The 15,939-nt window shown below is 38.3% G+C and overlaps 2 protein-coding genes across 3 annotated transcripts; one reads left to right on the plus strand and one right to left on the minus strand.

Annotated features, from left to right (window-relative positions):
* The first annotated feature begins 1,964 nt into the window (after positions 1–1,964).
* LOC133524315 (uncharacterized) lies at positions 1,965–13,503 on the plus strand. The gene is made up of 5 exons (XM_061860251.1): positions 1,965–2,422; positions 5,564–5,714; positions 8,771–8,913; positions 8,997–9,182; positions 13,170–13,503. Exons 1-5 carry the CDS (start codon positions 2,227–2,229, stop codon positions 13,349–13,351), a joined length of 858 nt encoding a protein of 285 aa, XP_061716235.1. The 5' UTR covers positions 1,965–2,226; the 3' UTR covers positions 13,352–13,503.
* Positions 13,445–15,380, minus strand: LOC133524316 (uncharacterized). 2 transcript variants are annotated; one of them, XM_061860252.1, is made up of 3 exons: positions 15,149–15,380; positions 14,389–14,520; positions 13,445–13,665 (listed from the first exon to the last, which is right to left on the minus strand). In XM_061860252.1, exons 1-3 carry the CDS (start codon positions 15,278–15,280, stop codon positions 13,504–13,506), a joined length of 426 nt encoding a protein of 141 aa, XP_061716236.1. In that variant the 5' UTR covers positions 15,281–15,380; the 3' UTR covers positions 13,445–13,503. The 2 variants fall into 2 exon arrangements, with proteins under 2 accessions (XP_061716236.1, XP_061716237.1); XM_061860253.1 differs by having other exon boundaries at positions 13,445–14,100; positions 15,149–15,377.
* Between the last annotated feature and the right edge of the window lie 559 nt (positions 15,381–15,939).

Here is a 15,939-nt window from a genome sequence, read left to right on the forward strand (position 1 = left end):
TGAAATGCTTAATATAACTAACGTATTTATTTTGATAATTGTTAATAATGTATCCATCTAAATAGCTTTGCAAATGCCACATATTACGTGATCTTTTTCTAGACGTTACGAATATGTATAGTAAGTTATCCTTAAAAGATAGACATCAAACTCAATCGCGGACTTTTTTGTAGACCTATGAATGAGAAACAACCCCACCATACATTGTGTTGTTATAGCTCAAACGGATTAGGCAGCGTTTTCGATTAAAGCTCCTAGCCAGCGTGATTTTTTCCGACAACATCGTTATATTTCAAACAATTTAAACAAAACCTTAACAAGTTATATACTTAAGCCTTCCTCAAGAATCACTCTATTGATAGATGAAAGTCGTATGAAAATCCGTTCAGTAGTTTTTAGTTTTGGAGTAGTTTTATAAGATGTAGTGAATTGACGTTTTCCCCTAGACTTGCGGACACTAGGTTGCGTGACAGTCGTGCACGTTCCCAATTGACAAAGAGTGACGTTAAAATTCTGTTAGCAACATATCAATAGCCCTGAAACTGTAGCTGAACTAACGTCCATCTCGCAGATAGAAGCGGATCAGTCGGAAATCTAAAACGAATATTACACAAAATAAAAATATGAATTTAAACTGTAATTTTATAAAAGACAAAACATAATTTGAAATAAAATAATGAAAAACTAAAAAAGACTATAATTTTCTATAGTCATACAAGTAACATAAAGTAAGCATATTAATTTTATCAATGTAATCGTCATGCCTCATTTCGAGGAAAAAAGATTCATATCACCTGGCAACATTTATAAGTAATGGCGGCTGACGAAAATTTGGATTTTTGTATTTACAATTACGTAAAAATATCCCATTAAACTCGATAGGTACTTACGCGTGAAATGTTATATCAGGCTGTTTGTTTTTATTCACTGATGTCTTGTGACACTCATTCACCGCACAAACAACCATCTTTCTTGTATTTTTAATTTATAACCGGGACTGACTGGAAATGTCAGGGGGGTATGAGGGGCCGCTACCGCCAAAGAGCATATAATCACTACGTTGCTACCGCCTCTCGGCTGCGGCGGCTGTCGCGGGTCGCTTACCCACCGACCGATGGGGTGGTCAAATGGCCGTCATTTGGGGGACGGTGTGTGTCTATGCTAATTATAAATCTATGCCTTTAGTAATAAAATTCAATTGATCGTTTATTTACTCATGACAACAGGTCATAGCAGTGTCAATATCTCAATCTCAATTAAGTAGTTTACGTAATACGTATGAAGGTCAGTTACACTTGTCCCGTAGCTAACTTACCTGTACTGACCTCACATTTTATTAATATTTGCGTTTTTCTTAATTGGATAAGTTTGTATCATTTAAAAACCGGCCAAGTGCGAGTGGGCCTCGCGCACGAAGGGTTCCGTAAGTTCCGTACCATTATCTATAAAAACGGCAAAAAAAAAATCGTTTGTTCTATGGGAGGCCCCTTAAACATTTATTTTATTCTGTTTTTTAGTATTTGTTGTTATAGCGGCAACAGAAATACATCATCTGTGAAAATTTCAACTGTCTAATTATCACGGTTCATGAGATACAGCCTGGTGACAGACAGACGGACGGACGGACAGCGGAGTCTTAGTAATAGGGTCCCGTTTTACCCTTTGGGTACGGAACGGAACCCTGAAAATCATCAATAAATAGCACTTTTTAATTAACAGGTCTTTAAGTTTTCGTTTGAACAATTCATCTTTGGTTTCATATTTTATTACTCCTAGTATTTAATTTGATTTTACTTATTAGTATGAATCGGTAATACGGACCATTTCTGAACATTGCTAATTCTAGCTGGTACTTATTCGGGACTCAAAATCAGCACTCTCAGCAAAAACTAACTTTGCTCGCTGTTTTTGCACATACTTATTCTCATTTTTTACTAAGCCGCATTATTCGTAACTAGCTCGGTACAGACGATGCCAGCATTACCGCGTCACGCATCGACAGCGTGCAGCGTGACGTCACACACAAGTTCACTGTATACAATACAAACCGGGCCGCCCGTGCCTACAGCGTGGTACGTTTATCGATGTGCTCCGCGATGCCGATAATAAGAACAAACTCACATTCATTTTGCTTCAATAAACAAACCAAACTGCCCATAAATAGCTTTGTTTGCAGTCAGTCCGACTAGTAGCGTTAAATTATTCCGATAAACTACTCAAGCCAAAATGTCTGAGTCCGAGAAGAAAGAACTTCGTATAGTGACTTATATGTGCCCCACGCACCCGGTGCAACTTTACGAGTTGATTTTGGAGTTGCTGGAGAAGGCGTTGAACTGCTACACAACGTTGCAGTATGAAAGCCGGAGTCCCGGGCCTTTCCCAGACCGCCCGGATCCTTTCAGCGCCAATAAAGTGGATTTAGGTGAGTGTTATTTAAGATAGTAATCAAGTAACTTACCCTCATTTGACTTCATGCGTTGTATATATGTGCATGTATTATTTAAAAAAGTATACAGAAGAAAATAAACAGGCAGATTGTAAATTCCGACATGAGAAAACTGAAATGAGAGCCTGAAAACGATAAGGATTTCTTTTCCTAACTTCATAAGGATTTCTTTTCTTAATGTTGGCGTGCATAGCGGAATTTACAAGTGCAACAATGAATCTGACTCTTTGGCGTCGACATTAAGGTTCAAAATTGATAAACCTTTCTTACGATTGTTTTTATAGAAATAAAAACCTGTCAGTTTCCGTTCAATATTTACTTCGCAAACAATACAACATACTTAGGTACGTGTATACCTAGATATTCCAAAATGAATTACAGCAACTCCGTGCCGTATTTGCCCAAACATAGAAGCGAGTAAAAGAGCTCGGGGTGCGATGTGCGATTTGGCAACCTAACTTCATGATTTTTTCCGAAAGCGATTGTCATCTGACGTCCATAACAGAAGGGTAAATATTAGGCCTTATTGGGATTAGTTAGTCCAAACAAGAGACTCACTGGATCCAACCTCCGATTTGAAATGTGCACGTCTTATCGGTAGGCTACCTTATGCAGCCGTACGACGCGGTTAAACCAATATATCTCTGACCTCTGACGTTTACTACGCATAGGTAGATAACTGTTGCGACTTGACTAGTGTACCTATCTAACATGAATGACTCGTGAGTTCTTATGGCTCCTCTACATGATGGCCCAGCGTAGGCCAGTCCTAGGGACGCATTTATGCGTTAGAGGGAGCAAGTGATATTGCTATCTCACTTCACCGCATAGCTGCGTCCCTTGGACTGGCCTACGCTGGGCCATCGTGTAGAGGAGCCCTTAGAAATTGTTCGAAATCGGAGGTCTATGATTTTAGGACGCTTCAAGTAAGTACCTAATTAAAAAGAAAAAAAAGCGGCCAAGTGCGAGTCGGACTCGCGCATGAAGGGTTCCGTACAATTTAAGATGTATTAAAAAAAAAATCTTCTTATTAGATCTTGTTCAACATTTTCCCACTTTGGACACACATTTTACCACTTTGGAAGTGTCTCTCGCGCAAACTATTCAGTTTAGAAAAAAATGATATTAGGAACCTAAATATCATTTTTGAAGACCTATTCATAGATACCCCACACGTATATGTTTAATGAAAAAAAATTTTTTTAAATTTTATGACGTATTAAAAAAAAACTACTTACTAGATCTCGTTCAAACCAATTTTCGGTGGAAGTTTGCATGGTAATGTATATTATATATTTTTTTTAGATTTTTCATTCTGTTATTTTAGAAGTTACAGGGGGGGGGGACACACTTTTTTTCACTTTGGAAGGTTCTCTCGCGCAAACTATTCAGTTTAGAAAAAAATGATATTAGAAACCTTAATATCATTTTTGAAGACCTATCCATAGATACCCCACACGTATGGGTATGATGAAATATTTTTTTTTTTTAATTTCATGACGTATTAAAAAAAAACTACTTACTAGATCTCGTTCAAACCAATTTTCGGTGAAAGTTTACATGGCAATGTATATCATATATTTTTTTTAGATTTTTCATTCTGTTATTTTAGAAGTTACAGGGGGGGGGACACACTTTTTTTCACTTTGGAAGGTTCTCTCGCGCAAACTATTTAGTTTAGAAAAAAATGATATTAGAAACCTTAATATCATTTTTGAAGACCTATCCATAGATACCCCACACGTATGGGTATGATGAAAAAAATTTTTTTTTTTAATTTCATGACGTATTAAAAAAAAACTACTTACTAGATCTCGTTCAAACCAATTTTCGGTGGAAGTTTACATGGCAATGTATATCATATATTTTTTTTAGATTTTTCATTCTGTTATTTTAGAAGTTACGGGGGGGGGGGGGGGGACACACATTTTACCACTTTGGAAGTGTCTCTCGCGCAAACTATTCATTTTAGAAAAAAATGATATTAGAAACCTCAATATCATTTTTGAAGACCTATCCATAGATACCCCACACGTATGGGTTTGATGAAAAAAGATTTTTTGAGTTTCAGTTCTAAGTATGGGGAACCCCCAAAATTTATTGTTTTTTTTCTATTTTTGTGTGAAAATCTTAATGCGGTTCGTAGAATACATCCACTTACTAAGTTTGAACAGTACAGCTCTTATAGTTTCGGAAAAAAGTGGCTGTGACAGAATCGGACAGACAGACGGACATGACGAATCTATAAGGGTTCCGTTTTTTGCCATTTGGCTACGGAACCCTAACAATCTGTGGTACAGTCGTCAAATGACCTAACCAATCCAGACAACACGTCAAAAGCATAGCATCTTCCATTGTCTAACAGCTTAACAAAAAGAGATATGTCTCTAGGTGTTAACAATTATAGTTCGTGTCATCCACGTTTGTCAAATGTAACCTTTAATAACACGACAATACGAGTCAAGGCACGCGTCTTCGTGAATGACAGGATCTATAGATTTTAACAGATACTTCTGAGTGCGAACTATAAGGATTTATCTCTATCTGATAAAGTATTCCAGGGTGGCAGATACTTTTGGAGCGTTGTTTCATCCGCTACTATTGATACTGGCTGCGCCAAATCTGGGGATCAAGTATACCGGTACTTACTTATATAAATAGACGCATATGTGAAATGAGACCCGACTAAATTAACACGATTGATTTCATGTTCTAAGAACATACTTATCCTATATAGTATTCGTAGGTACTTATATTGTTTTCTATAACGAGACAAATTCATTAAGGCGATATAAAAGCGATCGTCCTACCGATTAACCAATGGAGGCCGTGCATGGCCGTGTACTTTCGCTGGCGGGCAGTCCAGTTTTGTAGCGATTAATGTAGTATAAGCTCGAAATCCATAAGAATATCTGCATAAGTAGAATGTATAGAATCATATAGTGTCATAATTTTACAATTAAGTCTCCCGTGCCCGATAAGCATCGCTTCTATTAGTATAATTCATCTTTAAGCAACTAATGACATTGTAGACGCATGTATTACTTACTGCGCCAGTCCCACATCAATTTATGAGTCCGACCCTAGCTGACGCGTGTGATGTGTGATTGATCATAGCGTTCATGACGGCGGCAGCGTACATGCGGCTCCGGGAGACGGACGCGTCGGCGGTGCAGCTCCTGCCCGTTACGCCCGTGTTCGCGCACCAGATGAACGTCGAGAATAAGCCCGGCTACTTCTCCGACGTCATTATACACCGAGACAAAAAGTAAGTAACTGACAAAACGGCGACTATTGGTATTACGCCCCTGTTCGCGTATCATATGGATGTCGAGAACAAGTCTAGCAACATCTGCGACACTATCATTAATGCATACCCCACGACGAAAAGTAAGTCACTACTCAGTATACCAATATACTGTCCCTCGGTGTTCCTTTTTCACGTAGCTACCAGATAAACCTTCAACGCTACATCAAAGTAAGTTACGTAAAGGCTGATTGATCATACTTGTAGGACCTACCTAACGATAAAAACTGCATCCATGAAGAATGATCAGCCGCACAGAAGAGGCACTTTCATATAAACTTGTATGCAAAGTACAACTTATTTGCTGACTCTATCGACGTACAATTACTTTTAATTATTATTATTATTTTGTTGTTTTTCTTTGTGCCACCTACCGTATATTCTAATTTTATTGTCTCCGATACCCAAAGGTTGTCTGGAAGAGATCGCTCTTAAGTGATGAGACCGTCTGTTGTTACCTCTATCAAATTGTCTTTGTTTGCTTCTGTACATTCAATAAAGAGTATTGTATTGTATTGTCTTTATTTCATAGGTATGCGCATACTCAGCTTCAGGGCTTCAGTTCTTAGTAAAGCATAATAATTATATACGAGGGTCATGCCAAAAGAAGTTAGATACTCTATGGTCATTTGATCGATACTGGCCAGTTATACACCATTGTAAAGGTAGGTTATTTGCTAATAAATTCAAATATGGAACACTCGGAAAATGTTAGGATTCCTTTTTTAATTATTTTTTTTCTGGGTAATTTTGGAGGGAAATTTTCGCAACAATGGAGCTCACTCGACGTGATTTTCGTGTTATGATTTATTATGATTTTAAAAAAGGTTTAAAACCTCAAGAGTGTTTTGAACTTTTAGTTTCAACTTTTGGCGAGTCTGCTTGTTCACGTGCAACTGTTTTTAATTGGTTTGCTGAATTTAAAAGGGGACGAGAGACCTTTGAAGATGAGGCGAAGACCGGACGGCCGCCAACCGCAGTCACTCAAGAAAACGTACAGGCTGTGGAAAAAAATGTTCGTGCGAACCGACGAATTACATATGCAGAGCTCGAGCGTGAGCTGGGTATTGGATCAGCAGCATTGCAAACTATAATTCATTATCATCTGGCCCTTCATAAGCGTTGTTCAAGATGGGTGCCGCACAAACTCACCGATTTGCAAAAAGACCGCCGCGTAGATTGGTGCAAATTTATGATAGATAAATTCGACGCTGGCGAGAAAAAAAATGTATATGATATACTTACAGGTGACGAAACATGGCTATATAACTACGACCCCGAAACAAAGCGGCAGTCCACAGTATGGTGTTTTGAAGATGAGCCGACGCCAACAAAATGTCGCCGAACCCGAAGTACACAAAAACAAATGATTGCCTCATTTTTCTGCAAGACGGGACATATTGCTACGATAGTGCTAGAAGATCAAAGGACAGTCAACTCTGAATGGTATGTGACAGTTTGTGCCCCCAGAGTACTGTCAGCTTGGTGTGACAAGCGGCCGAAATCGGGAACTCAGCACCTGCTCTGGCACCATGACAACGCTGCCCCTCACACTTCTGCTAGAACACTTGACTATTTCAGCTCAAAAAACGTGACTATCTTGCCCCACCCGCCATATTCCCCCGACCTAGCCCCTTGCGATTTTTACTTATTTCCCAAAATTAAAGAAAAATTAAAAGGAAGGCGATTTGAGAACAAAGAAGATGCCCTGGCTGCGTATAATTATGAAATTTCTGAGGTATCTAAAGAAGAGTGGTCATCGGTATTTTCTAAGTGGTTTAGACGGATGGAAAAGTGTATACGTGTTCACGGTGACTACTTCGAAAAAATAGATAGCTGTAATAAAGAATAAAGTCGGTAACTTTTGAGTATCTAATTTCTTTTGGCATGACCCTCGTATATAGTAGAGTATATGTACGACTGGGCTACTGGAACCACGTACGGTCACGATCTTTAATTGTTAAACGCTAAATGGCTCAACAATTAAAGACCGTGACTGTACCTTTAACTTAAATTACCTAATTACTAAATCTAGTTTATATGTGAGTTAGTAATCTTACACTCTCACAATAACTACAAAATAGAAAAAAAAGACAGTAAGAACAATAGCGCTGTTCATTCAATGATCTTAGTATAAGTAGTACTTAACACTGATAAAGATAAATAGGTGTGTTTTGTCATCAATTCCTTCATCATTAACTAATGAATCACACAAATGATTGATCTTCGACGGATTGTCGCTTTCATATTAGCTCGCTTTAGTACTTGTTACATAAGAGGGATATTATGACCTTATATCCGCTCCAGGCGCTAACAATTCAGAGGGGCCGCAACGCCCGTGCTCTTGTGACTGCGACTACCTCTTTAGGCACTCTACATCGACACTATTTAAAGCTAAATAGCAAAGACTACTTAAAGCAAAATTCCTTTACACAATGGCGTGTAATCAATTTACTCATAAGTTATTTCATAAGATCGACAACAGCATCTAGTGATTAATTTTCCTACGACTAAGTGGTTACTTCAGTCGCAGTATGTAACTCATGCGCGGAAGTTTATAAAGTAGAAGGTACACCAATACCATAAATAGTTATGAGAGCATATACTTGTTACCCACATTATTTAGATTCAAGGATTATAAATAGATTTAGCCTTGACTGACATTATCACATTCCTAGCAAGGTCGCCATTGCATGATGTACCGACACAGGGGGCGTTGTACGGTAGAATCTTTATAACAGCGGACATCTTTAATGTAGGTAGGTATTCCAACCACTCATCTCCAGTTTCATATTTCATTAGTTAATTACTGGAATCAACATCATGAATTAACTCATTGCAATCTTCCGGGCATTGTCGACACCAAAAACAAATAGATAAGTTAAATGTTATCAGCCCGTGTCATTGGCTCCTGATAAAGATTGCTTCTATTATTCCACAATTCACTCGTCGACTACCTAATACAGTGTTATCACACCCCGCGCTAGCGTCGCTAGTGATTTTGTGGTTATTTACAGAGCGCACAACGTAAATACGCTGCTGGACCTGCGCGGGTGCACCTTCGCGTACAGCGACGAGGACTCACTCAGCGGCAGCAAACTCGTGCTTAAGACTCTTAAGGGAAAAGGAGAGAATGCCTCTTTTTTCGGATCACTACTAAGTATTACCTACTAATTCATAATAAATAGTTATAAACTTTCCAAATAATCCATGTAAAAGAAACTAATGTAATACTCATTTCAGGATCTGGGTCACATTTGGCATCAGCCCAAATGGTGTTAACGAAGCAAGCTGAATGGGCCGCCGTTGATTCAACGACTCTGCTCTACTCCAAAAAGTTTATGCATGATGGTGGGAAAGACATCATAACTCTGGAGACCTTGGGACGCCTGCCGCCCTACCCCATAGTGGTCAGTGCGCAACTACCAGGTATGCCACTAATTAATAATTACTATTTTATACCGCGCTCGGTCTACCCTCATTCGTACGCGTCGGCTGCACACACAACCCAACACCCAGCCGCCGCCTTCTACACAACTTTGACACCCACCCGCTATCTCCAGTTACCCGTGAACAAGATGCATGTAACTGCTTCGAAATATCGGGAGCTCAAAAACAATATAAAAGGTAATTACGGTTTATATCCCGGTCGATTTAAGTCTAGTGAAACTAACCGTGAACCACTCAAAACTCAGGGGGGGGGGGGGGGGGCATGGCCCCGGGCGGCAAACACGGCATTAAAAAATATAAAATTAAGAAATCAAAATTTTTCAAATCGCGTCACGATCACGAACGCGCCAAAATGCACCGCGGGAGCCAACGGCGCGAGGCGAGGCGGCGATGCAGGGGGCCTACCGTGAAAACCCAAATTCGTGAATTGCGTGGATCTTTTTCTTTTACTCTCACTATGACGTAATTAGAGTGACAGAGAAAAATGCCCGCAATTGACGAACTTCGATTTCAGCAGTTATAGCCCAGGGGCGGTCCATCGCTGCCGGAGTGCGGCGTTCAGAGCCACCGCCGAGCTTACACGGTTGTCCGCTGGTTATATGTTAAATGACGTCACATTGAACACAGCGCCCTTTGCCGAGTGCCGTCGGCGCCTTCATACTAAAAAAAGTCGACATAGCCCGATGAACTTGGCGTGCTGCACGCGATCGAATCATGATCACAGAATAAGTAATAGTATTTGTCACAATTATGTTAAAAACAGCCTGACATCGGTATTGGGCGCTTTGCGTGTGCTGCTGTACTAAAGGGCGCCTTTCGTACAAAAAAATAATGTACTTAAAATGAATTTAAATAATGAATAACAAAATGATAATCCAAAAATGAATTAAATAAAAAATGAGTTCAAAAACGAAAACCAGACTACTGAAAATCGCGCTCTAAACGTATGAAACAAGAAAAAATCTTATCTGAAATAATCATTTACTTTTACCTTAAAGCATCGGTTCCTAACCTCGGGATAACACTTTCATTGCCAGGCCAAAATCCGAGTCCATCGCTGAACGCCGGCGTAAATACAAACATCTATATACTCGTAAGACTCCCCCGTGGAGTCCAAACGCGAACTCGACGAATAAACAACGCTGCACGCCAAGAACTCCGCTGGGGAGTTCATTTATTTCTATGCCGTATGCCGTCGACTCCTCTAGGGAGTCCAGGGCTGTCACAATGGCCAAAATTGCCAACGCCATGCATATTCTAGACAAAAATACCATGAAAGCGAAATTTCTTTGTTTGTTTCTCGTTATTTTATTTGCTACATTTATAATATACCGCCAAACATGTGGTTGTTATTTTTGAACTCTGGCTATTAAAAGCGACTACAAATGGTTTTCAAAGAATGTTTTATTACCTAATTAGGTACTAAAACATCTGTTATTTCAGTAATCTCTAGAAAATATTAAAATAAGATTTAAGATTCCTTTGTTCACGTTATGGTGAAGAAAATAAGAGGCAAATATGCCAGCTTTCAAATTGTATTCCTAAAAATCGCACGACGACAATCCCACGATTTTTCTCATCCTAAAAAAACCAGGTATAGTGACAACCCTGAAAAATCGTAAGTTTCGTAAGAACTCGCTAGAGGAGTCGGATGGCATGGCCTTTAGTCATCTATAATTGTATAGTACGAACTCCCCTCGGGAGTCGTGTGGCATGTAACAAAGTTATTGAGAACTCCCTAGTGGCGTTCTTGGCATTGAAAGTGATAATTACCCTCGTAGGGGTAAAACTGGTATTTTACGGGGTCAATAAGCTTAATTAAATATAACAAAAATTAGACCTATGTAAGAAAGAATATTGATAATTATTGGGAGGAGGGGTAAAATCGGGTTCGCTAGTTAGTCATAGGCGTGGCAGAACTGAAAAGGTTAAGAACTACTGCTTTAAAGCTTATTACCGTAGCATACGACCACGGCTGTCCTTTAAATATGTTTGTGAATATTAAATATACCTACACCGTGGGAACGAGCAAACTTACAGATTTTATCGGTATTCTTGACCGCATTTAGCGTAGCATTTAGAGAATCTCATACAGTTTTCTAAAATCGGTCTTGTTATGCATACAGTACTTCTTATGCTTATTTAGATAATGGCAATTCTTCTGAAAATCTGGGGGCACGGGAGTGCCCCCGCCAAGACAAGAAAACCGAAACGTCAGGGCACTACATACCTTTTCTCGAAGCGCTTCGTCGTTTTTTGAACCCTCATAACTTGGGTTTGAATTATACCAGATCAACGAAAATTTCGGGATATAATGTCAATAGTGGACTTATTAAGCATAAAAAAAAAATTAATTACATAGCTCTCATACTTTAGATTTTATTAATATTTTGGGGTTATCTAAATGGGGCTGCTCCGTAGCCCCTCGACTCAATCAATATACAGTCACGTCTGAAAATATCGATACAAAAATGGTGCCAAAAATATGTATACACTACCATATTGCCCATAAATTAAGTTAAAGAGTATACATGTTTTTGGCACTTTGTCTGTATCGATATTTTCAGACGTGACCGTACCTGCGACACAGCAACGCAAACCAAGGCACATCTACTAGCGTGCCCCGCATGCCCGCATCGCTGCTCGGAGCTGGATCTGAGGGACGCGACAGCTAGGGCTGTCAACACCGCTGCCTACTGGGCGTCCATCGTATAAAAAAAGGAATCTCGACACGAAAAGAAGAAGATTCATATCTAAAAAATCCAGATTTCGTCACTTACTCACTCACTGATGATCATTAAAACCCTTAGGGTACTTCCTAGTCTTAGGAAGCTGTAATTTGGTATGTAGGATAGTATTAGTACACAAACAAAACAAAAAATCAAACACTTGAAATTTTTTGCCACTAAGGAAGAGAAAGGGGGGCGGAATTTTGTACGGGGAATCAATAACCGCTGAACCGATTTAATTGAAATTTGGTATGTAGATAGTTTTTAACCGGAAAATGACCCCGTAAGGGTGAAAAGGGGGAGGAAAAGGTCGTTAGGGAGAAAAAAAGGTTGAAGTTTGTATGTGGAATCATTCATCAGTAAATCACCCCCGACCCTTTAAATTAAAAACCCATACCGACACTTTTTTGCCAAATTTGACCAAAAGTCAAGCAACATTTTTTGCTCTTTATGACCTCAGGAATGCGAGGTTAAAATCTGTCGGGTTACTTGTTCCCACATTGTATACAAAATTTATTAGGTAAATTATGTTTTGTTATATTTCTTTATCTAAAAGATGATATATATTAAGTATTTTCTGTGTGATTATTTCAGATGAGATTTTTTTCTTTTTTCATAATTTTTGAGCCCGATTTTCAGTAGTCGAAGTTTAGTTTTTGAACTTATTTGTTGTATTTTACCATTTTTACTCAACTTTTTCTTATCTATTAATTAATGTTGATCATAAACGGGGCGGCAAATTTCTGACGGGCCCCGGGCGGCAAACACACACGCTACGCCGCTGTCAAAACTGTTTTTTATAATTATGTTCCTGGCCTGAATAGCATTGCGGATGGTTGTGCCAATAATTAAACTTTATTTATCTATATCTGATCTTACATAACAAAATACAACTTATTGTATAGGTAGCGTTATTAGAAATGTGACCTAAATTGATTTGTAAACAAACATAGTCTGTAAGTATTTCCGGCATTTGCTGCAGTCTAAAAGCTGCAGCCCACAGCGGCGCAGAGCACTAAATGCCCGTTACTTTAAATTCGATTTCTATTAAGATCTTTCTCCTCACAGTGGACACGCACCAGATATGCACGTTTAAAAACACTTAGGTTTATCTAACGTTGTTTTCATTCGAATGAAGCGTCGCAGCAGTGGGCTTTTGAATGCTAACAAGAAAACTTTATTGGTCATGACCATGTCATGCCGTAAGATTACGCCGTAATACTAATTTAAATTCCAGATCATATCAAAAATGCAATAACCGACGCTTTGCTGACTTTGCCACAAACAGTTCCGTGGAAAGACAGATTCGCCAAGTTTGGCGTCATAAAGTTCGAGGCGAACAGCGATGGCGCCTACGATGGGGCGGCTGCACAGGTGCGGGCCATCCCGAGCGAAAAACTCAACGTTCGGTATTATTAGAGTAATCCTAGTCATTTCTTTAATTTACGTTCTTTATATTCTCTATGTGGATTACACACCTAAACAGTCATAGGTGCTTAATCAAAAATGCCATTCTCAGTAATAAATACTATTTTATATTTTTTCAATAAAATGATTATGTTCAACTTGAATTATTTCTTTTTCCTTTGCTTTCCAATAGTTACACTTAGGGACACTAGTTTTTTTTTCTTGCCTGACTGAACCAGGACACCGCGAGGTATTTTAATAGTTGCCAATGGTAAAGGTCCTTCCTTTTTCGGTTTCAAATAAAGTTTTGCGCGCTCTTTCTCTTTCTGAAATAATTGAGGTATTTTAAACTAGTTATGCCACATACAGGTCCAATGCACCACAGCTGGGGTGAATTATTAGAATGAGAGAATAAAGTATGTGTATGACCAAATGTTTATATGTACTTATGTACAGTCACCTATGACGATGCCCACGAAAATAGCTTACTTTCTAATTTGCAGAGATATAAGTATGTAATTGTGTAGGTACATGATATATTTTTGTGCTTGAATTGTGTATGGTTAAAACAAGATAGATCCATAAGAGGTACCCCACTCTGCTTAAATGAGTATTATATAAAAAGGAGCTAGGCAGTGCTTCATGGATAGTAGTATTTATATTGTTACAGGTGTTGCAGGTGACTGTACTAATTGTACTTACACAATTATAGATGTCATTTGTTTAGCTCACTTTTTCCCCGCCAGCTTTGGTGGATCAGCCTGTAACATTTAGCTTGAATATTAAACTAATAAAACAACAACAGTACATAATAATTTAACACTAATACAATTAGTCTAATTACCTCTTGACTATCAATTTACACAAAAAAGTTGCAAGTAAAATGCAATGAGTATAAGTTTTACTTTTTTTGGAATCACAACACATGATAAACTAAACTAATGGTAGTACTTAAGGACAAATTAAACTACAAGTAACAAATAAATACTGTCAATCATTATTGACAAATAATCTACATTCTACAACAATAATTATATTGTGAACTAAACAATGCCTCCTCCGTTTATCTGGTCAATCTCTTCCTGAGAGAGGGGTTTTCTTCTGTAGCGTGCCGGAAGGTCAATGTCAGGAATAGCACTTGTACTCATTTGTGGTGCTCCTGCCGGCCTGAAGGCGCAAGACTGTAACAAAAGTGTAATATTAATTTGAATAGTTCATGCACCAGACTTTTTTTATAAAGTGACATGTAATTTACTAGAATTTACTATAAACATTGCCAAACAGTGATAATGATATCAGTGATAAACAGGCTTCGGACTTTTCATGGTAAGACTAAAGTGAGCTATGGAGTCTATATTAACATTAAAATGAAATTTATACTCATCCGGGAAAATTCTGGAAGCCAGTAAGTATCTGAAGCCACCACTGTACACTAACAATTTTGAGGTTCTTAGATAAATAAACAAATAATTATACATCATACAGGCAAAATAGGTTATTGTAAGTGTACCTTTAACAGTTAAAGAAAACAAGAGGTTCATACATACAAGGTTCATATTATGCAAAATTGTTTTAAAGTATACATCCATCCGTTTACACACTGTTATCAAGCATGTATTTTATATTATTTAGGTCAAAATGAAAGTCAAATTAGTCAAAGGAAACGTTTGAAAATATTATATGCCAAAAATAAACTTATCGGAAGTAAAGATAGATTAACATAGGCTAGGTATAGTTTTTAAAGTTCAGATGACACGAATAATGTATGATAACTTAGAAAGTAGGTAGCAGTTAATATAATGAACGTACTGCAGAAGGTGCAGGAGCTGCCGCAGGCGCTGCGGCCGCCGCGGGTGCAGCACGCGATCCCGAGTGTCCTAAACCACCCTTACGGAACTTTATTACCGGCACACGCAAGAGAGCTGGAGACAACCGCACCATATTGATTTTAAAGTAGTCTTGGATTAGGAGAGTAGATTAAACTCGTGATAGTAATTTGTAGTGTTATGTTACCCAATGAAATTTGACGTTTGATTTTAGGAATGACATTGACAGTTGTTGTTTTTGACAGTTAGAAGAACGTTCAAAAAGTTAGATTAATTGCTGTGCTGCTACATACACCTTTGTTACTCAACGTTCCTAATAATGCGGTGGTTCCCAACCTTTTCATATTGTTACCCCAATAACTGGGAAGACCAATTTTACCCCAAATTCAAAATGATCTTAATAAGCAATCCATAGAAGCAAAAAAATATAATTTTATATACTAATTCTATGTAATATTACCTCTGTGGAATAGAAAAAGGAAGTGGATCCGATCCATTAATCACTAGACCATTAGAGTTAGATCAGTTAGACCAAGATAAATCTGCAACGATTTTGATAGCGCATACACAGTGCAAGTGTATTTATACGTCATAATTTCATAGAAGTTAGACGTATAAAATAACACTTGCACTGCGTCTGCTATCAAGATCGTTGCAGACTTATCATGGTCTAACTCTACAGGCTTAAGTCTGCTAAATCAACTATAGTCTGTTAAGTCATTTCCGTCAGTAGAACAAAGCAGCAAAAATAATGTGGGCGCAAAGGGTTATCAT

Source organism: Cydia pomonella, chromosome 13, assembly GCF_033807575.1.
Source record: "Cydia pomonella isolate Wapato2018A chromosome 13, ilCydPomo1, whole genome shotgun sequence".
Classification (NCBI taxonomy): Eukaryota; Metazoa; Arthropoda; class Insecta; order Lepidoptera; family Tortricidae; genus Cydia; species Cydia pomonella.